Raw genomic sequence first — 21,126 nt, 5'->3', positions numbered from 1 at the left:
TTCTTTAGGTGTTGGTTGAGGGATAAATATTGGCCCCAGGACATCGGGGAGAACCCCCACCCCTGCTCTTCCAATAGTGGCCATGGGATCTTTTACATCCTTCTGATGGTTTAACGTCTCATCCGAAAGACGGCACCTCTGACAGTGCAGTACTCCCTCAGTACTGGCACGGGGGGAGTGTCGGGCCTGGTTTATGGGGCTCGAGTCTCTGGAGTGGGGGCTCGAACCCCCGACCTTCTGACTCAGAGTCAAGCTCCATTGCATATCTCTTACTGGGGTATAAAGCTCCTGTATGTTTAAAACACACACTCAGCAGCAAGACACTTAGAAAATCTCAATGCAATCAGGCAGAGTCAACACGCTTTGTAAAAGGGAAATTGTGTTTGACTAATTTATTAGAGTTCTTTGAGGAAGGAACAAGCAACGTGGATAAAGGGGATCCTGTGGCTGTGGTGTACGTGGATTTCCAGAAGGCTTTTGAAAAGGTGCCACATCAAAGGCTACGACACAAAATAAGAGCTCATGGTGTCGGGGGTAACATATTAGCATGGGTAAAGGATTGGTTAGCTAACAGGAAACATAAATGGGTCATTTTCAGGTTGGCAAGATGTAACGAATGGAGTGCTTGGGCCTCAACTATTTACAATCTATATCAATGACTTGGATGAAGGGACCGAACGTACGGTTGCTGAATTTGCTGATGACACAAAGGCAGGTAGGAAAGTAAGTTGTGAAGAGGACAAAGGAGTCTGCAAAGGGATAGAGATAGGTTAAGTGAGTGGGCAAAAATGTGACATGTGGGAAAATGTGAACTTGTCCACTTTGGCAGGAGGAATAGAAAAGCAGTATATTATTTAAATGGAGAGAGAATGCAGAACTCTGAGGTACAGAGGGATCTGGGTGTCCGAGTACATGAATCACAAAAAGTTAGTATGCAGGTACAGCAAGTGATTAGGAAGGCAAATGGAACGTCGTCATTTATTGCAAGAGGAATGGAATATAAAAGTCGAGATGTTTTGCGACAGTTGCACAGGGCATTGGTGAGACCACATCTAGAATTCTGTGTGCAGTTTTGGTCTCTTCATTTAAGAAAGGACATAACTGGTTTGGAGGCGGTTCAGAGAAGGTTCACTCGACTGATTCCTGGGATGAGGGGGTTATCTTATGAGGAAAGGTTGGACAAGTTGGGCCTGGACACATGGAGTTTAGAAGAATGAGAGGTGATCTCATTGAAACATGTAAAATCCTGAAGGGATAGATGCTGAAAGGATGTTTCCCCTTGTACATATCACACACAGCACACTCCCCCTATCCCCGGGGTATAACACTCCTGTAAATATCACACACCACACTCTGTCCCCGGGGTATAACACTCCTGTATATATCACACACCACACTCTGTCCCTGGGGTATAACACTCCTGCATATATCACACACCACACTCTGTCCCTGGGGGTATAACACTCCTGTATATATCACACACCACACTCTGTCCCCGGGGTATAACACTCCTGTATATATCACACACCACACTCTGTCCCCGGGGTATAACACTCCTGTATATATCACACACCACACTCTGTCCCTGGGGTATAACACTCCTGTACATATCACACACCACACTCTGTCCCTGGGGGTATAACACTCCTGTATATATCACACACCACACTCTGTCCCCGGGGTATAACACTCCTGTATATATCACACACCACACTCTGTCCCCGGGGTATAACACTCCTGTATATATCACACACTACACTCTGTCCCTGGGGTATAACACTCCTGTATATATCACACACCACACTCTGTCCCTGGGGTATAACACTCCTGTATATATCACACACCACACTCTGTCCCCCGGGGTATAACACTCCTGTATATATCACACACCACACTCTGTCCCCCGGGGTATAACACTCCTGTATATATCACACACCACACTCTGTCCCTGGGGGTATAACACTCCTGTATATATCACACACCACACTCTGTCCCTGGGGGTATAACACTCCTGTATATATCACACACCACACTCTGTCCCCCGGGGTATAACACTCCTGTATATATCACACACCACACTCTGTCCCTGGGGGTATAACACTCCTGTATATATCACACACCACACTCTGTCCCTGGGGTATAACACTCCTGTATATATCACACACCACACTCTGTCCCTGGGGTATAACACTCCTGTATATATCACACACCACACTCTGTCCCCGGGGTATAACACTCCTGTATATATCACACACCACACTCTGTCCCTGGGGTATAACACTCCTGTATATATCACACACCACACTCTGTCCCTGGGGTATAACACTCCTGTATATATCACACACCACACTCTGTCCCTGGGGGTATAACACTCCTGTATATATCACACACCACACTCTGTCGCTGGGGTATAACACTCATGTATATATCACACACCACACTCTGTCCCTGGGGTATAACACTCCTGTATATATCACACACCACACTCTGTCCCTGGGGTATAACACTCCTGTATATATCACACACCACACTCTGTCCCTGGGGTATAACACTCCTGTATATATCACACACCACACTCTGTCCCCGGGGTATAACACTCCTGTATATATCACACACCACACTCTGTCCCCCTGGGGTATAACACTCCTGTATATATCACACACCACACTCTGTCCCTGGGGTATAACACTCCTGTATATATCACACACCACACTCTGTCCCCGGGGTATAACACTCCTGTATATATCACACACCACACTCTGTCCCTGGGGGTATAACACTCCTGTATATATCACACACCACACTCTGTCCCCCTGGGGTATAACACTCCTGTATATATCACACACCACACTCTGTCCCCCGGGGTATAACACTCCTGTATATATCACACACCACACTCTGTCCCCCTGGGGTATAACACTCCTGTATATATCAGACACCACACTCTGTCCCTGGGGTATAACACTCCTGTATATATCACACACCACACTCTGTCCCTGGGGGTATAACACTCCTGTTTATATCACACACCACACTCTGTCCCCGGGGTATAACACTCCTGTATATATCACACACCACACTCTGTCCCTGGGGTATAACACTCCTGTATGTATCACACACCACACTCTGTCCCTGGGGGTATAACACTCCTGTATATATCACACACCACACTCTGTCCCTGGGGGTATAACACTCCTGTATATATCACACACCAAACTCTGTCCCCGGGGTATAACACTCCTGTATATATCACACACCACACTCTGTCCCTGGGGTATAACACTCCTGTATATATCACACACCACACTCTGTCTCCGGGGTATAACACTCCTGTATATATCACACACCACACTCTGTCCCTGGGGTATAACACTCCTGTATATATCACACACCACACTCTGTCTCCGGGGTATAACACTCCTGTATATATCACACACCACACTCTGTCCCTGGGGTATAACACTCCTGTATATATCACACACCACACTCTGTCCCCGGGGTATAACACTCCTGTATATATCACACACCACACTCTGTCCCCGGGGTATAACACTCCTGTATATATCACACACCACACTCTGTCCCCGGGGTATAACACTCCTGTATATATCACACACCACACTCTGTCCCTGGGGTATAACACTCCTGTATATATCACACACTACACTCTGTCCCTGGGGTATAACACTCCTGTATATATCACACACCACACTCTGTCTCCGGGGTATAACACTCCTGTATATATCACACACCACACTCTGTCCCTGGGGTATAACACTCCTGTATATATCACACACCACACTCTGTCCCCGGGGTATAACACTCCTGTATATATCACACACCACACTCTGTCCCTGGGGTATAACACTCCTGTATATATCACACACCACACTCTGTCTCCGGGGTATAACACTCCTGTATATATCACACACCACACTCTGTCCCTGGGGTATAACACTCCTGTATATATCACACACCACACTCTGTCCCTGGGGTATAACACTCCTGTATATATCACACACCACACTCTGTCCCTGGGGTATAACACTCCTGTATATATCACACACCACACTCTGTCCCTGGGGTATAACACTCCTGTATATATCACACACCACACTCTGTCCCCGGGGTATAACACTCCTGTATATATCACACACCACACTCTGTCCCTGGGGTATAACACTCCTGTATATATCACACACCACACTCTGTCCCCCGGGTATAACACTCCTGTATATATCACACACCACACTCTGTCCCTGGGGTATAACACTCCTGTATATATCACACACCACACTCTGTCCCTGGGGGTATAACACTCCTGTATATATCACACACCACACTCTGTCCCCCGGGAAAAACACTCCTGTATATATCACACACCACACTCTGTCCCTGGGGTATAACACTCCTGTATATATCACACACCACACTCTGTCCCTGGGGGTATAACACTCCTGTATATATCACACACCACACTCTGTCCCTGGGGTATAACACTCCTGTATATATCACACACCACACTCTGTCCCCTGGGGTATAACACTCCTGTATATATCACACACCACACTCTGTCCCTGGGGGTATAACACTCCTGTATATATCACACACCACTCTCTGTCCCTGGGGTATAACACTCCTGTATATATCACACACCACACTCTGTCCCTGGGGGTATAACACTCCTGTATATATCACACACCACACTCTGTCCCCGGGGTATAACACTCCTGTATATATCACACACCACACTCTGTCCCTGGGGGTATAACACTCCTGTATATATCACACACCACACTCTGTCTCCGGGGTATAACACTCCTGTATATATCACACACCACACTCTGTCCCTGGGGGTATAACACTCCTGTATATATCACACACCACACTCTGTCCCCCGGGGGATAACACTCCTGTATATAATCACACACCACACTCTGTCCCTGGGGGTATAACACTCCTGTATATATCACACACCACACTCTGTCCCCCGGGGGATAACACTCCTGTATATAATCACACACCACACTCTGTCCCTGGGGGTATAACACTCCTGTATATATCACACACCACACTCTGTCCCTGGGGTATAACACTCCTGTATATATCACACACCACACTCTGTCCCCCGGGTATAACACTCCTGTATATATCACACACCGCACTCTGTCCCTGGGGGTATAACACTCCTGTATATATCACACACCACTCTCTGTCCCTGGGGTATAACACTCCTGTATATATCACACACCACACTCTGTCCCTGGGGTATAACACTCCTGTATATATCAGACACCACACTCTGTCCCCCGGGTATAACACTCCTGTATATATCACACACCACACTCTGTCCCTGGGGTATAACACTCCTGTATATATCACACACCACACTCTGTCCCTGGGGTATAACACTCCTGTATATATCACACACCACACTCTGTCCCTGGGGTATAACACTCCTGTATATATCACACACCACACTCTGTCCCTGGGGTATAACACTCCTGTATATATCAGACACCACACTCTGTCCCCCGGGTATAACACTCCTGTATATATCACACACCACACTCTGTCCCTGGGGTATAACACTCCTGTATATATCACACACCACACTCTGTCCCTGGGGTATAACACTCCTGTATATATCACACACCACACTCTGTCCCTGGGGTATAACACTCCTGTATATATGACACACCACACTCTGTCCCTGGGGTATAACACTCCTGTATATATCACACACTACACTCTGTCCCTGGGGTATAACACTCCTGTATATATCACACACCACACTCTGTCCCTGGGGTATAACACTCCTGTATATATCACACACCACACTCTGTCCCCCGGGTATAACACTCTTGTATATATCACACACCACACTCTGTCCCTGGGGTATAACACTCCTGTATATATCACACACCACACTCTGTCCCTGGGGTATAACACTCCTGTATATATCACACACCACTCTCTATCCCTGGGGTATAACACTCCTGTATATATCACACACCACACTCTGTCCCTGGGGTATAACACTCCTGTATATATCACACACCACACTCTGTCCCTGGGGTATAACACTCCTGTATATATCACACACCACACTCTGTCCCCCGGGTATAACACTCTTGTATATATCACACACCACACTCTGTCCCTGGGGTATAACACTCCTGTATATATCACACACCACACTCTGTCCCTGGGGTATAACACTCCTGTATATATCACACACCACTCTCTGTCCCTGGGGTATAACACTCCTGTATATATCACACACCACACTCTGTCCCTGGGGTATAACACTCCTGTATATATCACACACCACACTCTGTCCCTGGGGGTATAACACTCCTGTATATATCACACACCACTCTCTGTCCCTGGGGTATAACACTCCTGTATATATCACACACCACACTCTGTCCCTGGGGTATAACACTCCTGCTTGGGCTCGCTCGAATCACTTGTGAGCCAGACGAGACAGGATGATTTGAGTTGAATGCCTCAATATCGAACAGGGCTGAAACCTTTGGGTGTGTTGGTTCAGTTCCAGTGTGGGCAGTACAATGAATCAGCGATATGATCAGGAGTCGCTGCCTGGTGGCGGGGACTGGGGAGTAAGGGACTGTTCACTGCCCAACACACACACACTGAACCTGTTCTAGAGCTTGTCGGTGCTGACTCTGCTTGTGCTCAGCACGAGTTCCCTTTGAGCGCTGAACAATGGGCGGCAGCAGGTCCGAAGTGCGATGATGCACTCTGTCACCCAGCCCGGATTCAGGAACAAGCCACCACTTCCTGCAGCCAGCTTTCAGCGAGCAGCACGGCGGTTTTAAAAGATCCTTTCAGGCCAGGTAGGACCCGTTTCCCCTGTCTGTGCTGCTCACAGCTGGAGGGGCGGGGGGCTTGGTCGGGTTGTTAAAATTGGCCTCATCCCCCCCATCCCCTAGGGCTAGGAGAGAGTGGGAGGGGGGTGTGTGAATCAAACAGTAGGTGGGGCGTGTGGGTTTCGGGCTTGAGGTGCGAAGGCCTTTCCCGGTCGAATAGCCCACAGTCCCGGGAGCTCGCACCGTGAAGAATTGCCCCCCCGCCCCCCACTTTCGTTGGGGGGTGGTAACGCAGGGCTTCCGTAGAGCGGCACCTCAGCGGGAACGGAGTGGGTAATTGCCACCCCCTCCCGTGTCGAATCAGCCAATTGCACGGCGGGCGACAGAGCCGGTGGGCCTCCGTGTCTCTGCTTTCGGGGAGGGAGAAGGCGGGTGCAGGGAGCGGGGGTGGGAAAACAGGGTTCCTGCTCACAAAGGGCTGCCCAGCGAGCCATCGGCTGCAAAGTGTCAGCCGAGGGCTGGTGGGGGGGGCGGTTAGGCTTGGCCGCGACGCCGCACTTGGCCGAATAGCCGGCGCCCCGCTCACTGCTGGCCTCGCACTGGAGGACGGCCGGCATCTGTGGAACCCCTGTACCCCAGCCCCTTTGGGGGGGAACGGGAGGGAATTGCGACGGTTCGGTAAGGCAGTTCTCTCTCTCTCGCTCTCTTTCTGTTCCCTCACCATGTGCAGTCGCAGCTCCGGCCATGAGGAGGGCCTTTTTGCTCTGGGTCCTGGCGGCCTGTCAGGGGACGGCCGCCTTCCGTATCTGCTCCTTCAACATCCAGTGCTTCGGAGAGGCCAAAGCCACTAACCAGCGTGCAATGGGGGTCCTGGTCAAGGTACGTGTCACTCAAACCTCCCGTCAACAAACCATCCCAGGCAGAATTGAAGCCCGCCGGGCTGGCCCGCGGGGTCTCACAGCCTGTCCTGGGTTCGAGCCCCCACTCCAGAGACCCGAGCCCCGTAGTCCAGGCCCCGACACTCCCCCTGCCCCCCGGGTGCCGGTACCGAGGGAGCGCCGCACTGTCGGAGGGGCCGTCTTTCAGGATGAGACGTTAAACCGAGGCCCCCCCGTCTGCCCCTCTCAGGTGGACGTTACAGATCCCACGGCCGCTGTTGGAAGAAGAGCAGGGAGGGAGGGAGGGAGGGAGGGGGGAGTTCTCCTCGGTGTCCTGGGCCCCAATATTTATCCCTCAGCCAACATCACTAAAAAAAAAAGATGATCTGGTCATTTATCTCATTGCTGCTTGTGGGATCTTGCTGTGCACAAATTGGCTGCCGTGTTTACTACATTACTTCAAAAAGTAGTTCAATGACTGTGAAACGCTTTGGGACGTCCTGAGGTGGTGAAAGGGGCCGGAGAGATGCGAGGCTTTCTTTCGGGTTTCGATAGGGTAGACGGAGAGAAGGTGTTTCCACTTGTGGGGGGAGACCAGAACGAGGGGGCCATCAATATAAGAGAGTCACTAATAAATCCAATCGGGGAATTCAGGAGAAACTTCTTTACCCAGAGAGCGGTGAGAATGTGGAACTCGCTCCCACAGGGAGTGGTCGAGGGGAATAGAATCGACGGATTTAAGGGGAAGCTCGATAAACACATGAGGGGAGAAAGGAATAGAAGGAGAGGGTGATAGGGTGAGATGGAGTAGGGAGGGAGGAGGCTCGTGTGGAGCATAAACACCAGGATAGAATAAAGAAGTTTCTCCTGAATTCCCCGATTGGATTTATTAGTGACTCTCTTATATTGATGGCCCCCTCGTTCTGGTCTCCCCCACAAGTGGAAACATCTTCTCTCCGTCTACCCTATCGAAATCCCTTCATAATTTTAAAGACCTCTATCAGGTCACCCCTCAGCCTTCTGATTTCTAGAGAAAAGAGCCCCAGTCTGTTCAGCCTTTCCTGATAGTTATAACCTCTCAGTTCTGGTGTCATCCTTGTAAATCTTTCTTGCACCTTCTCCAGTGCCTCTATATCCTTTTTATAATATGGAGACCAGAACTGTGCCCAGTGCTCCAAGTGTGATATGGAGACCAGAACTGTGCCCAGTATTCCAAGTGTGATATGGAGACCAGAACTGTGCCCAGTGGTCCATGTGTGATATGGAGACCAGAACTGTGCCCAGTGCTCCAAGTGCGATATGGAGACCAGAACTGTGCCCAGTGCTCCAAGTGTGATATGGAGACCAGAACTGTGCACAGTGCTCCAAGTGTGGTCTATATCCCTCTAGAAATGAACCCCAGTGCTTGATTTTGGTCGTGGTGCTCCCACAGCAGATGCTCCCCGCCTGGGGCCCCACATGAATAAGCCACTTGACCAAAGTACCGCTGGTCGTCACCGTGACCATCTCCAGGAGAGGAGATTGGGGCGGGAGGGTGGGCCGGGACGGGACAGCGGACAATTCATTTGTAAATCCTCGATTCCCGCGAGAATAACCTCACACCTGCTTCCGTTGGGACTAGATCGTGACGCGGTGCGATATCTGCCTGGTAATGGAGGTGCGCGACGCGAAGGGTGAAGCAGTCGCTCTGCTGATCAAAGAGCTGAACAGGTGAGCTTGCGTCAGCCTGTCCCCTTCCTGCCAAGTCTATCCTGTGAAGTTAGACCCCCCTCCCGTGAATTTATACCCCCCGTCCTGTGAAGTCAGGCCCCCGTCCTGTGAATTCAGGCCCCCGTCCTGTGAATTTAGACCCCCGTCCTGAGAATTTAGACCCCTGCTCCGTGAATCTAGACCCCCGTTCCGTGAATCTAGACCCCTGTTCCGTGAATTTAGACCCCTGTTCCGTGCTCTGCCCCTTGGCTTCCAGGATTTGTGTGTCGGTCCGTTGGGCTCACTCCCGGATCCCGCCCTTCCCCCCCCATTCTCGTGACCTCGGACCTCTGCGGCCCACCTGAAGGGACTGAACTTTCTGCTCTTCTGCCAGGTTCGACCGATCGCACCGATACTCGTACGTGGCGAGCGAGAGGCTGGGCCGTGGGTCCTACAAGGAACAGTACGTCTTCATTCACAGGTACCTCAGGCTACACCGACCAGGACGAGGCGCAGGGGCGAGCCGGGGTGGTGGGCGGCCTACCGTTAGATCTGTAGAGCAGCTCTCTCTGCCCTCTGACTCCGATCCCACAGATGCCATCTCGAGCCCGGACAGGACAGTCGGCGGGCTAGTGGGGCGGGGGGAGTGGGAGGCCAGACGTAACTACAGCCAGAGCTTGACCTCAACCTCTGACCCACCCCCGCTGGACAGCGACCGGGAGCAAGAACCCCCCCCTCCTGATCCCCAGCACAGACCAGAACCCCCACCCCCGCTACCCCGACCGAGAGATGGAAAACCCAGGGCTACAACCGCCAAGTAAAACCGCCACAGCTTCCCGGTCGACGAGGGGGAGGTGAACGGGACGCTTCAAAAGAACAGCAAACTGAAACTGTTTGCAAAAAGTGGAAAGGCCCGGGGGACACCGGCCTCATTCGTTGCTTTGTTTCCGAAGGTCAGACACGGTGAAGATCACGCACGTACACCAGTATAAAGACAATCAGGCAGACGACCCAGACGCTTTTGCCAGAGAGCCTCTAATCGTCCGATTTTCCTCACAGACGACCGGTACGGGAAAAAAAAAACGCTTGTACGCACCTTGTTTTTACGTAGGATTTAACAGCACAGAAACAGGCCATTCGGCCCATCAGGTCCGTGCCGGTGTTTATGCTCCACACGAGCCTCCTCCCTCCCTACTCCATCTCACCCTATCCTTCTATTCCTTTCACCCTCATGTGTTTATCCAGCTTCCCCTTAAATGCATCTCTGTTATTCGCCTCGACCACTACCTGCGGTAGCGAGTTCCACATTCTCACCGCTCTCTTGGTTCCCAATCTCCTCTTGCTCAAAGTGTGGGTTCCCCCACAGGTGGCCATTCACCAGAACGATACCGGGGGTAAAAGGGTTAAATTACGAGGACGGGTTGCACAGACTAGGCTTGTAATCCCCTCGGGTGTGGAAGATTAAGGGGTGATCGAACCGAAGGGTTTACGATGAATAAAGGATTCGATAGGGGAGAGAGAGAGACTATTCCCTCTGGTGGGGAGAGTCCAGAACAAGGGGGCATAACCTTAAAATTCGAGCCAGGCCGTTCAGGGGTGATGTCAGGAAGCACTTCCTCACACAAAGGGGAGTGGAAATCTGGAACTCCCTCCCCCCAAAAAGCCGTCAAGGCCGGGGGTCAATTGGAAATTTCAAAACTGAGGATCGATAGATTTTTGTTGGGTATCGAGGGATATGGAACCAAGGCAGGCAGACGGAGTTAAGATACAGATCAGCCGCAATCGAACTGAATGGGCGGAACAGGCTTGAGGGGCCGAATGGCCGCCTCCTGTTCCTATGTTTGCGAGCGAGGGCCGGAATATTTGACTGTGGGGAGCGTCACAGTTACAGCCAATCATTCCCTTGCCCGCTGTCCACATGCACACCCTCCCGTCCTAACTCTCAGCTGTCGAGGCCAATTATAGTCCCTCAATCGCTGCCTCAACATGGATGAGGGATGGGAACCTGGGAGCGGTCGAGTGGGGAGTCAATGGAAGTGTTTTATTGCGGGCTGTATATAGTGACACCAATATTCCCGGCAAGAATGGCGACGAATGGGTAGTTCCCCCGTCAATGACCACCTGGAGATCACACCGCTGTCGGTGACTGACTGGCGTTGATTTTATGTGTACGTAACTATCCTCCAGACAGTGCAATTTGCTGCAGAAATAATCCTGCTTTTATCGGGAGAAGTTGCTGCAGCTTCAGTTATGAGTTTTGTGTCCTTTAGCTGGTAGAGGCTCCGTTTAAATAGACTCTGTAGACTGTTTGCTGTAGTGCGCTGTTTAAATAGACTCTGTAGACTGTTTGCTGTAGTGTGCTGTTTAAATAGACTCTGCAGACTGTGTGCTGTAGTGCACTGTTTAAATAGACTCTGTAGACTGTTTGCTGTAGTGCACTGTTTAAATAGAATGTAGACTGTTTGCTGTAGTGCACTGTTTAAATAGACTGTTTGCTGTAGTGTGCTGTTTAAATAGACTCTGTAGACTGTTTGCTGTAGTGCACTGTTTAAATAGACTTTGCTGTGAATCCTGCTGTAAGACCCACCCTGCCTCCAACTCACTGACTGTCACAGTGATGTCAATAGACAAGGCCCACCTTACCCATCTTCTTCCTGTCCTTCCAGCGATTAAAGATTTTGTCCTGGTTTCCCAACACACGTGCCCAAAGGACGCAGCGAGAGAAATAGACGAGCTCTACGACGTGTTTCAGGAAATCAGAAAACACTGGGACATGGAGGTGAGGGACATGACAGAGGGTGGGAGGGGGAAAAAAAAAGGTCCAGTGCCTCAGTTCTCCCACTGCCAGCATGGAACTAACTCTGCTCTATCCCCGATTGGCAGAGCGTCATGTTCCTGGGAGACCTGAACGCTGGCTGCAGTTACGTGCCCGCAAAGGCCTGGAGAACAATCCGACTACGCAAGAAGCCGGGCTTCCATTGGCTGATTGGCGACCACGAGGATACGACTGTCCGGCAGAAGACTCACTGTGCGTATGACAGGTAAGGACGCTGTGAGCTGTGCCCGTCTTTGGGGGGGGCGGGGAGAGAGAGGAGGAAGAGAAGCCCATGGCACACGGCCATCAAGAGGCCAGAGGGTAACAACCTACATTTATACATAGTAAAACGCCCCGAGGTGCTTCACAGGAGTGTAAATCAGACAAAATTTGACTCCGAGCCACCTAAGGAGATATTAGGCCAGGTGACCAAAAGCTTGGTCAAAGAGGTAGGTTTTAAGGAGCGTCTTAAAAGGAGAGAGGTGGAGAGCGAATTCCACAGCTTAGGGCCTTGCAGGCACGGCCACCAATGGCGGAGCTATGAAAATCAGGGATGCGCAAGAGGCCGGAACTGGAGGAGCCCAGAGATCTCGGAGGGTTGTAGGAGGTTAGAGATAAGGAGGGGGGGGCAAGGGCCATGGAGGGATTTTAAAACACGGAGGAGGCCATTCAGCCCCTCGAGCCTGTTGCCCCATTCAATGAGATCACAGCTGAAAACAGAGGTGTTGCTGGACTGGTGGCCAATGTAGCGGAGGGGCGAATGGGAATTGGTGCCAGTTGGGATACCAGCAGCAGGGCATGCTAAACAGGTGGGCTGGTACAATTTATCATCCAACACGTAACTGCGGCCAGCTCCCAGAATGAAACGGCTCACTCGGGTGAGGTACTCGAGGGCTCCTGTGGAACTGTACCCCAGCCTGATTGAGTGCTTCCAGGAGAGGCGGGAGTGGAGAAAATGCATAACCGTTAAGGAGAAGGTAGATGAGGGAGAAAGACTATGCTGATAGGGTGAGATGAAGTAGGGCGGGAGGTGGCTTGCGTGCAACATTAACACCGGCATGGACCAGTCGGTGCCGTAAATTCATGTGATTAATTAGGTGTGGTCCTTGGTGTATTAAGATATTTGCGAGAAGTGCCCACTGCCACCAGTCGCTCCTGAATTGTGCATCCGCAGCGACTCAAACCCCCTCTTGCCTCTGCCGCAGGATCGTCGTGCACGGATCGGAGTTTTACAAGGCCATCGTGCCCGGATCTGCCAAACCCTTCAACTTCCGGGAGAAGTTCAAACTAACAGAGGAGGAGGTGAGTGCGGGAACCACATCCAGCCGTGTATTCACCCGCTGAGCCAGCGATCGGTGGGTAAAGTGCAAGTCTTTGTCTAAATCCTGCTCATTTTCTTTTAATCTCGCAGGCTCTAGAAGTGAGCGACCATTTTCCAGTCGAGGTGCAAATTAAATTGGACGGGGCTGTCCGCAACGAACTCTGACCTCCACCGACCGACCTAACGACAGAAAAGGGGGCGACAAACAGGTCTGTACACAGGCAACTGTGCAAACTGGGCCATCACCAATGGCAAATCAAGTATTACCTCAAGCATTTCTATGGCAAGTGTTCAGCCCCACCCCAAAGCTGGCCATCGTCATCCTGTTTTTTTTTTGGGGGGGGGGGGGGGAAATTCCACGAGATCTGCTCCTAGTAACCCACTGCTGTCAGAACAGGCAAATGAATTCTACGTATAACTTTAAATACATTATTTGGAGGGTTTCCCCAATGTCATGGCTAAGCCACAGTGGTAGAAACTCTCCAAAGTGCAAGCAGTCTATATTGAGTGAGCTAATCCCCACCAGGGCAGTAGGGAGAAGTCAGCCACAGCCAGATTAACTACGGTGTGTGGGGAAAGAGGGCCCGACTGGACTGCGCTGCCCTCACGATGGACCGGCCAACTCACTCACTGTCCAAGCAGCTTTATACCCACTCTGTGCAAGGTACAAGAGGGAGTCTGGAGCCTGTCACCAGAGCCCAGGGAGAGCGGGAGAAGTCCCAGTGGAAGCAGTGTCAGCTCTGGTCCAGATAGGGAAGCTTCACAAGCCCCATGCAAAATAAAGATGATCAGAGGAGACTGCATCAGATCACCACTGGAGGGTGTGTATACATGGACATCAGGGAACAAGACTGTGCTGAGCATTCCCCCATATAGGTCCAGTATCCCCTCCTTCCAGTCTTCCCCCACCCTATCGAACCCCGCCATCATTTTAAAGACCTCGATCAGGCTTGAGAGGAAGGAGCCCCACGCCTGCTCAATCTTCTGATAGTCGTATCCTCTCAATTCTTCTCTGCGGTGCTCCGATATCCAAATTGTCGTAATTAAGAGAAAAAGGGTCATGGATTAGAGAGAGTGTAAAGCTTCCTCCATACCGGACAGGAGCCTCTCAGAACAGGAATTCAGGACGCACGGAGACGGGCACCTCGTTGATAGATGTGTTTTTTTTTTATTTTAAATGGTCTTTGAGGGAGTCCCATCTACACAGCATGCAGGGCACGCCACACGTTAAGGGGACCTCTCCTGGGGATGTACTTGACTCCACAACCGTCGGGGACCAGGCGCTTCTCTGCCACCATTTCATCAAAGTCCTCGGCGTTGAACTTGGTGAATCCCCACTTCTTGGAAATGTGGATCTGAGGAGGAGTGAGGGGAGGGAAGAGGAACGGACAGAAGAGGTCAGCAAAGGCCACAGCTCACACCCGCCCCGACGATGAACGAAGGGCCTCGGAGGGAAAGTCCCGTACCCCACCCCCCGCTCTCGAACCGCACCCCATCTGCGATACTCCGCTACAGAGGGCATCGCGGCCAATCCAGCCGTCACGGAAGCGAGCAGAAACCCCCTGACCCCTCTAACCAGCCCAGGGCAATTATACCACCCCCCCTTGTTCCATTCGAAGGACAGCCGGCCAGAGACAGAAACTGAACCGGCTGAGCTTTGGGCAGCGCAGCACCTCACCGGGCAGGAGACACAGCCACCTGATCCTCCTAGTCCAGAATATTTGACCGCAACCACGTAGAGAAGGAGGGAATCCCAAGGTAACAGGCAAACAATTCCAGGCACCCACGGCATTCTTTATGGTTCCCTTTGTCTCAGAGGTCCCTTAGAGCACTTTGTACGGAGACACAAAGCACATACACAACCAGAGAGTGTTACTGTCTGCAGCCATTGCACACCAACGTTCGACAGGCAGAAGCTGGTCGGCTTAATTGGCGGCAGGTCTCGGAACTCCCAGACCGCGTTTCCAGACCGATCAGGAGCCGAGTACAAGTGGTCACTACAAGAGCCGCCTCCCCACGTTAAAGGCAAAATATACGTCCACTCAAACTCCTCCCCGCCTCTTGCGAAGGTGCTGAATTGAGAGTGGGAGCCCCACCCTCCCAGCACCGGACCCTCAGTTGAAATAGTCCCCCACCGACGACTCACCTTCTGGCGGCCGGGGAACTTGAACTTTGCCCTGCGGAGAGCCTCGATCACGTGCTCCTTGTTCGGAGTCTTGGTGCGCACAGACATGATGACCTGGCCGATGTTCACACGGGCCACAGTGCCCTGGGGCTTGCCAAAGGCACCTCGCATCCCGGTCTGAAGCCTGGAGAGGGGGGTGGGGGGAGAGAGAGAGATATCAGTGTTGGCACACACTCGACAGAACTCGGAGAGGGGTTTAATACAACAAACCCACCCCCCCCACCAATAATTAAAGAGTGACCCACACCCACTCCCCGTGCAGTGACGTGGAACAAGCTATCAGACAAGTGCAAGCCTCATTTTTGGTCATTAAAACACAAAATGTTGGAGACGCTCAGCAAGTCAGGGAGCATCTGTGGAGAAAGACCTTTTGTCAGAAACATTAACTCTGTTTCTCTCTCCACAGACGCTGCCCCACTTGCTGAGCGTCTCCAGCATTTTCTGTTTTTATTTCAGATTTCCAGCACCCGCGGTATTTTGCTTTTTATTTTTGGTCACCTGGCCGACGGCCCACCCCGATTCACCGGCTTAAACACAGAAGCACTTTGTCTCAGAGGTCCCTTGGAGCACTTTGTACGGAGACACAAAGCACATACACAACCAGAGAGTGTTACTGTCTGCAGCCATTGCACACCAGCGTTCGACAGGCAGAAGCTGGTCGGCTTAATTGGCGGCACGTCACCGAGCCCCGGTAAACACTCGATGAACCACCCCCAGAAAACAGGAGGATTGGTTCCACACATCACCCAGACCCCGAGAGCACACAGTCCAAGACAAACCCGACCCAGGACGTAAACCGGCTCCCCAGACCTCACCTATCAGCACCGGCACACGATAACATCTTGTTGATCCGGATGACGTGGAAGGGATGCAGGCGCATACGGATGTGAAACCCGTCTTTACCGCACGTCTTCACCATGTACTTGTTGGCACAGATACGAGCGGCCTCCAGAGCTGAGGGAGGGAGGAACAGTCATCAAACACACAGCACAGGCCAAGCATAGACAGTCCAGACTGGCGGTCGGCCTGCAATCAATCTGCCATCCACTGACCACTTCTCGGAACACAAAGTGCCTTCCACATAAAGGCTGGAATGGCCCCCTCCTGTTCCCACGTATGAGTGTTAATCGTCTGTGCGAGGCCTAAATAACATTAACCTGCCCCATGCCCATATCCCTTTAGCGAATCCCACAGGCTCACGACTGCACAGGTTTCTCATGCCCTGTTCTAAACCTCCTACATTTAATATTCTATCCAGTGGAAACAGTTTGCTTCTAACTAACCTGTCCCAGCTTTTTATAATTTTAAACATTTCTACCATCGCGCCCTGCAATCTGCACTGTCCCAACAACGAAGCCCCAATTTCTCAAATCAACCTTTGTAATTCTATTTCCTCGGAGCAGGCAGCACCCTATAATGCACAGTCCAATACTGCACACATACCTCACTCACTAAAGTTTAATATAGACGCATCACCACCGCTTGGCTTTTATACTCGATACCTAGTGATAAAACCTGGAATTCCACCAGCTTATCTACTTAAAAGCTCTCTGCAAATTTTAATTGCTTTCTAATTTCTTCGCCCAACTGGAATGTACTCATGTATTTTTGCACAATTAAAAACTCCCTGCTGTTGGTCTACAGTCCTGTGTTCAATTGTCTCCTTCCACATCACTCCAGCTTTCTAAAATCTGTCCTAATCCAATCTTCTGTTGTACTTTTTGGAAAGGATTTCACCCCCCCCATCTTTCCAAGGAGACGCGATCCACCCACGTTACGTATAACCAGATCCGGCTACGCCCGCAGGCCCACCGATACTGCATTTGTTTACACCCAGGGCCGAACAACTTGCTGCTCTAACTCTGCACCGCCAGCGAGGCAGCCATTTCACGATCAGAGCCACCATTTTATCCACCCCAGCACCACCACATAACGGCACTTGAACCCACCTTCAGAGGAGAGCTGCTCGTATTCATCCGACACCATGTGACCACATAGCGGGAACTCGTCCACGTGGGCCTTCTTGCGGCCCAGGTCGAAAATCCTGATCTTGGGATCTGAACAAAAAAAAAAGTGTGGGCGGGGGAGGAGGGAAGAGGAACACAAGTCAGAAACCATTCGCAAAACGAGCTGTCGGCCAGTTTGGGAAGAGGGGCACAAGTGAACTTTGGCAACATGAACACAGGTTCCAAAGCGCCCCCCCCGCAGACATCGCTAAACAGAGCGCCAACATCCGGTGTCGGAGTTACAGGTTACAACGAGCTCCCAACATCAACCATACTTACTGTGGGGGGTGGGGGGAGACAGCAAGCTGCCCCAGGACAACCTCACCCCCCTCCCCCCATAGTAACTGGTTAGAGATCAGAGGGCCAGGAAAACCACTCCCTGGCTCCAGAAGAGCTGAAGGGACAACACCCCAGATCAGCTCGAAGTCTCAGATCTTCCATATTACAGCAGGGTCATTCAAACTACATCATGGCCCACACATCACTGCACTCAAATCTAGTCGGGTCGTTTTACTGTAGATGTTAAATGCAAATGCAGTTATCTGGAATAAATAAATGCAGGATATGCATCGCAGGTCCATCAGTGCTTTCTGACCTCTGCACCAAATACCAGTGTAAATCATACTAAATCAGGTGTTAAAAGGCAGGACAGTGTGCCCAAGAGGTATCAGAATACTAACCAGGAACACCCCGACAGAAACGGGACTTGGGATACGGTTTGTTCTTACAGTATCTGTAACTGAAAGACAGACGTTAGAAAGTCAGTCACATTTCACATTCACCTGCCCCCCGAGGTTGCAGTTCTCCAACCCGGCAAAGTCCGACAGTCAGTTCTCAGCACTGCCGCCTGCCCGTTTCCAATAGAGATCAGACCCCACCTCCCAGGACACAGCATCTCTTACTGCCAAGGCCAGGGAATAAAGTGGGGGTGGAGGGCGGGTCAGCGTAGTTAGGGAGCTCCTATTCTGGAGACAGTCGGTGAAACCGTGCCAGTTACAGCTCCACCCCCCGCTCTCCTGAACATGAGTAACCCACCGGGGTACAGGGTTCACAGGCACCTTACTGATGCAGTGAGGGACTGAGGTCAGGATGGGTTGTACACGAGGGCAGCGAGGCCTCCCAGTGATCAAAAGGAATGGCCGGAACGGGCTCGAGGGGGCTGAATGGCCTCCTCCTGTTCCGAGGAGCTAAGAACGAGGGGTAACCAATTAAACTGTCTTCGGTCTCGGCTACAAACTCCGTTCCCTCGCCACCGACCCCATCCCTCTCCCGGGCCACCGTCTGAGGCTGAACAAAACCTCGGCGTCCTCTGAAATGAGCCGCCGACCCCGTATCCCCTCCGTCACCAAGACCGCCGACTTCCACCTCGAACATCACCCGTCTCCGCCCCGGCCTCAGCTCATCCGCTGCTGAAACCCTCGTCCGTGCCCTTGTTACCTCCAGTCTCCACTATCCCCAACGCTCCCCTGGCCGGCCTCCCGTAAACTTGAGCTCATCCATAACTCCGCTCCCCACCCCCCCCCCCCCCCCCCGCCCGTATCCTAACTCGCACCGAGTCCCGTTCACCCATCACCCTCTGAGCTCGCTGGACCGACACTGGCTCCCGATCCGGGAACGCCTCCATTTTAAAATTCTCATCCTCCTGTTCGAATCCCTCCCATGGCCCTTGCCCTCCCCCCCCTCACCATCTCTGGAACCTCCTCCAGCCCCTACGACCCTCCCAGATCTCCGCGCCCCTCCAATTCCGGCCTCTTGCCCGCCCCCCCCCCCCCCCGATTCCCATCGCTCCGCCGTTGGCGGCCGTGCCCGGGCCCTAAGCTCTGGAATTCCCTCCCTAAACCTCTCCGCCTCTCTCTCTCCTCCTTTAAGACGCTCCTTAAAACCTCCCTCTTTGACCGAGCTTTTGGTCGCCTGTCCCAATATCTCCTCGCGGGGCTCGGTGTCGAATTCTCGCGGGTTTCCCGCTCCCCGGGGACGGTTTACGCCGTCAAAGGCCCCGTGTGATCGCCCCCCCCCCCTCCGAGCTCAGGGATTAGTGGCGCCCGGGGGGGGGGGGGGTAGAGGGCACCGATCTCGACCCCCCCCTCCTCACCAGGGTCCCGGCAAGCAACGGGTCCAAGTGACTCACACTGCCCCCCCTCCCCAACCCCAGGAGGGCCGGTCCGCTATTCGGCCACGGTGTGCATCACACCCCCACCCGCAGCCCAGCGGAGCTATTTGACCGCAGGGGGCATCGCAAGCCGCCCACGGCGGTGAGTCTCTCTCCTTCTCCGTCCCCTTATGGGGACTGAGGCCTAGCGGAACACAAGGCCTGGGGCCTCGCCTAAGTAGCGGACGCGCCCCCTTCCCCCCTCTGCCCCGGCCTGATCACTCAAGCGAGAGCCGAGGCCGCATCGATAACCATTGAGCAAGTTATCCGCTCGCTCCCCCTCCCTCATCACCGGCTGGAATCGCAAACCCCACCCCCTCCTCCTCTCCCCGGACCCCGCTCCCTCAACACTCACCAGCGGGCGGGTCGGCGCCCCATCTCCTCGGTCGGTCGGCTTCAGGCGCTCGAGCCCCGGGGACGGTTACTATGGAGACAAAGGGGGGAGAGAGCGGCGGTTAGTGACGCGTCCCATTCAAATAGGGCCCGAAATTCCACTTCTCCCGGGCCCACGTTCCATTTCCCCACCATCCCCGGGCCCACGTTCCATTTCCCCACCATCCCCGGGCCCACGTTCCATTTCCCCACCATCCCCGGGCCCACGTTCCATTTCCCCACCATCCCCGGGCCCACGTTCCATTTCCCCACCATCCCCGGGCCCACGTTCCATTTCCCCGGGCCCACGTTCCATTCCACCCCCGGGCCCACGTTCCATTCTCTCCACCCCACCCGGGCCGCGAACCTCCTCACTCACCTCGCGCTCCGCAGCGAAAGAGGCCTCGCGCCACGCGCTGCCCGCTCAAGAACGCACACGCACTTCCGGTCCCGCCCCTTCTCTCTCCTCCTCTCCCCCCCCCCCCCCAAAAAAAAACCAAACCGCTTGTTATTAATTAATTCCAGCGACTCTGGCTTAAAACAAGACGCGAAAACAAAAGGCATCGAATTCAATTTTTTTTATATTCGATCGTTAGTCAAACCTCGGCTACGGCCGGCGGGTGACGTCGTCGAGCCTCCAGCTTCGGGTTCTTCCGGCGGGTGACGTCGTCGGGCCTCCAGCTTCGGGTTCTTCCGGCGGGTGACGTCGTCGGGCCTCCAGCTTCGGGTTCTTCCGGCGGGTGACGTCGTCGGGCCTCCAGCTTCGGGTTCTTCCGGCGGGTGACGTCGTCGGGCCTCCAACTTCGGGTACGGCCGGCGGGTGACGTCATCGAGCCTCCTCCTTCGGGTGCGGCCGGCGGATGACGTCATCGAGC

General features: G+C 52.8%; 2 protein-coding genes and 2 non-coding genes across 4 annotated transcripts; 1 reads left to right on the top strand and 3 right to left on the bottom strand.

Annotated features, from left to right (window-relative positions):
• Positions 1-6,617: 6,617 nt before the first annotated feature.
• On the top strand, positions 6,618-13,891 carry LOC137306821 (deoxyribonuclease gamma-like). Its single transcript, XM_067976220.1, has 9 exons — positions 6,618-6,863; positions 7,567-7,715; positions 9,336-9,424; positions 9,798-9,884; positions 10,357-10,469; positions 12,070-12,182; positions 12,287-12,444; positions 13,424-13,520; positions 13,630-13,891. The coding sequence occupies exons 2-9, from the start codon at positions 7,581-7,583 to the stop codon at positions 13,702-13,704; spliced, it is 867 nt and encodes a 288-aa protein (XP_067832321.1). The 5' UTR covers positions 6,618-6,863; positions 7,567-7,580; the 3' UTR covers positions 13,705-13,891.
• A 793-nt stretch (positions 13,892-14,684) lies between these two features.
• On the bottom strand, positions 14,685-20,691 carry LOC137306820 (large ribosomal subunit protein uL16). Its single transcript, XM_067976219.1, has 7 exons — positions 20,631-20,691; positions 20,235-20,303; positions 18,411-18,469; positions 17,674-17,781; positions 16,540-16,678; positions 15,686-15,848; positions 14,685-14,894 (listed from the first exon to the last, which is right to left on the bottom strand). The coding sequence occupies exons 2-7, from the start codon at positions 20,255-20,257 to the stop codon at positions 14,739-14,741; spliced, it is 648 nt and encodes a 215-aa protein (XP_067832320.1). The 5' UTR covers positions 20,258-20,303; positions 20,631-20,691; the 3' UTR covers positions 14,685-14,738.
• On the bottom strand, positions 15,345-15,478 carry LOC137306856 (small nucleolar RNA SNORA70). Its single transcript, XR_010958947.1, has one exon. It is a non-coding gene; the product is annotated as a small nucleolar RNA SNORA70 (small nucleolar RNA).
• LOC137306857 (small nucleolar RNA SNORA70) lies at positions 16,268-16,401 on the bottom strand. The gene has a single exon (XR_010958948.1). It is a non-coding gene; the product is annotated as a small nucleolar RNA SNORA70 (small nucleolar RNA).
• Positions 20,692-21,126: the final 435 nt, after the last annotated feature.

Source organism: Heptranchias perlo, chromosome 45, assembly GCF_035084215.1.
Source record: "Heptranchias perlo isolate sHepPer1 chromosome 45, sHepPer1.hap1, whole genome shotgun sequence".
NCBI lineage: Eukaryota > Metazoa > Chordata > Chondrichthyes > Hexanchiformes > Hexanchidae > Heptranchias > Heptranchias perlo.
Note: the sequence above shows the minus strand (reverse complement) of the source record. Positions and strands in the feature narration are given on the sequence as shown.